Genomic DNA, 2,500 nt, shown 5'->3' with positions numbered 1-2,500 from the left:
TTTGACATCCATCTCCTCCCTCTTCCCATCCAGATCAGTTAAATCCGTATGTAATTGCGCGCACTGGAAATGTGTGGTGCAAATTTAATAGCCAATAAGTGGGGTGGTATAAAAAAACAAAACAAAATCAAGCCTAGGAACCTCGGAATGAGTTATATTTCCAAATAAAATGCACGAGATATAAAGAATCACAGGGAACTGTTGTTAAGCTTAAAAATCACACAAGGCCTTGTCTGTCAAATCTTCCATTTTTTTCAAAGACAATCAAAGTGAAGGTAATTTGATCCTTAAAAACGAAAATAATAGCAGCAGAATGCCAATTCACTTTTACCACAGCGCTACACAAATCCGAGTGGTCACGTGTTTCAGGCTTCGTACATACATTCCACGAAACGATTGAGGAATGCGTTGCCCAACCACAAGACAAGCAAGTATATCAGAGTACCGATGTATGTATGCCCTGCAGGATATTCAATTTTACGAATACATGACACACACAGAAATCATGTGTTGATGTACAGAGTATATATATGCTCAGTCATTGCCGCCCCCTAAGGCTCATCCACACGCGAAGCAAATCAACACTAGCACATTGCGTGGATAAAGGTAGTCTGCTCTAACATACTAATTCAACCGAAAGCATATTCCTGAATTTGAGCTGCTTCAGGATCTCTATACTTTGCTCACGAGTGAATGTTTGTCCCTCTGCAATCTCGAGCCTCATGTACATCTTCTTCGGCGCTGGTGGAGCTGGAATAAAAAAATAGTTCATTGTACGTCAATTTATTGCCGAAGAACGCACGAGAACACACAAGCCTGCGAAGTAACAACGAATCTTGCTAAACAATATACACCGACAAGCAAATGATTAAAAGGCATAGCGGCGCGGGGCTATATTCGGCCAATTTTCGGATGCTAGCAGTATGAGGTTACATACGAGAAGATACGAGCATTTTGCGATGGAAACAATACATGGTGTCCTTCAAATTGGGATGTATAAGTCACATCATTAACGCACGTACTCGTAATACTATATCGCTCATGAAACACGTAATGCGAAACTAGAATGGTGCTGCAATCAAATGAAACAAGCCGGACTGCCAGCAAAGAAAGACGCATATAAAGATATACATATGTGAGTATACTGCAAACAGGACGTACCAGGCATAGCAACCTCCCCAAGTGTACCCTCTTTTGTCTCTAGCACTGTATCAGGATCGCTTGGTTTTGAAGTCTGAGCTGAAGCTTGATTCTCTTCTTTGATACCTTGAGCCAACAAAACTTGGCCGTTTGCAACAGTTTCCGTGATAAGCTGATTGTAATGGTCCTGCAAGATATAGTTCGTTGGTTATAACGCATGTAGTGGAACTAGCAAGAGTTGTGAGCAAACCACCCGCTGATATCGTACAAATGAGCTCATTTCAGTATCCCACTACCTGAAAACTCCCGTACACAACTCTTAACAGTCGACAATCGAAGAATGCATGTCATCTTATGAGCAGAGGTCAAGCGCAAAGGCATGTAGAGCTGAAATCAATATAGCATTTGATTGAACAGATGTGCACGGAGTTGTGCATCAAACCTTTGGGAACAGCGCCGTGTAAACTCTAAACACAATTTCTCAATCACTCTAAATTTGACTGTGCATGTGATACAGATTAGGATCTAAGCAACGCTATACCAAAGTTAGTAAGCTCTAACCATCATGTAAACATTATTAGTATAACCAGTTGATTGCAGCTGCCACAAGGTGTAGCGTTGTCTGTGATAGTCTACCACAAACGATACCCAGTGAGGAGATCAATACCTTGCTTTCTGCCTGGTTGTATATAGCATCTTCCCAACTCAATCCGAGGGTGTGTTCTGTCTTTGTCTCATCGACATCTCCTTCGCTGGGCACCATTCTCTTAATCACATCCTGACTGCGGGGTAAATCGCGTTTCATTTTGTGATCATAAGTCAAGAAGTCCTTCAACAGACCAGTGGCACAAAGACAGACATTAACATATGCGAATGTCAGGCATAATTGGTTCCTAACCTTTAAGTGAACGTCCCAGAACAGCCGGGATGAGATTTGTATCGTTATTGAATAGTTGCATGAGACAATGGGCGACAAATAGTGCTGTATCAGGCTTTCCAAAAGGCGAAGAACAGGGTAGGCCATCTTATAGCCTATAAAAAGTATAACATAAATATGAGAATTGTGGATCTAGTCATATAAGGTGTCTACATGCAATAGAAGTAAATTAAGATATATCGATTCCTGTCAAGATATCACCGCAAGGCTTCAGACGACATACATACACAAAAGATAGACGAATGTTTACTCTAGAGGCTCACAGAAGCCTAACACCGTGATAGACAACTTTGCAGCGTGTATAAAACCAACCTCTCACGGAATTGGGCGAGCAGTTCAAGATAGACATCGCTTGAGCAGTCAGCATTTGCCACACAATCAATCGAAGAACTAGGAAATAATGCCAGAAAGAAACCACTTCTC

General features: G+C 41.6%; 1 protein-coding gene across 1 annotated transcript in view; it reads right to left on the bottom strand.

Moving 5' to 3' along the window:
- The window catches only part of SARC_03004 (hypothetical protein), a 3,956-nt gene that overhangs the window by 417 nt on the left and 1,039 nt on the right, over positions 1–2,500 (bottom strand). Inside the window, exons 2-5 of the mRNA XM_014303223.1 lie at positions 1,808–1,922; positions 1,162–1,327; positions 626–750; positions 1–63 (exon numbers count right to left, since the gene is read on the bottom strand). The exon at positions 1–63 is cut by the window's left edge and continues 417 nt beyond it. Of these exons, the coding sequence (XP_014158698.1) occupies positions 1–63; positions 626–750; positions 1,162–1,327; positions 1,808–1,922 (469 nt within the window). The remainder of the gene's footprint in view (positions 64–625; positions 751–1,161; positions 1,328–1,807; positions 1,923–2,500) is intronic.

This window comes from Sphaeroforma arctica (genome assembly GCF_001186125.1).
Source record: "Sphaeroforma arctica JP610 unplaced genomic scaffold supercont1.144, whole genome shotgun sequence".
NCBI lineage: Eukaryota > Ichthyosporea > Ichthyophonida > Sphaeroforma > Sphaeroforma arctica.
Note: the sequence above shows the minus strand (reverse complement) of the source record. Positions and strands in the feature narration are given on the sequence as shown.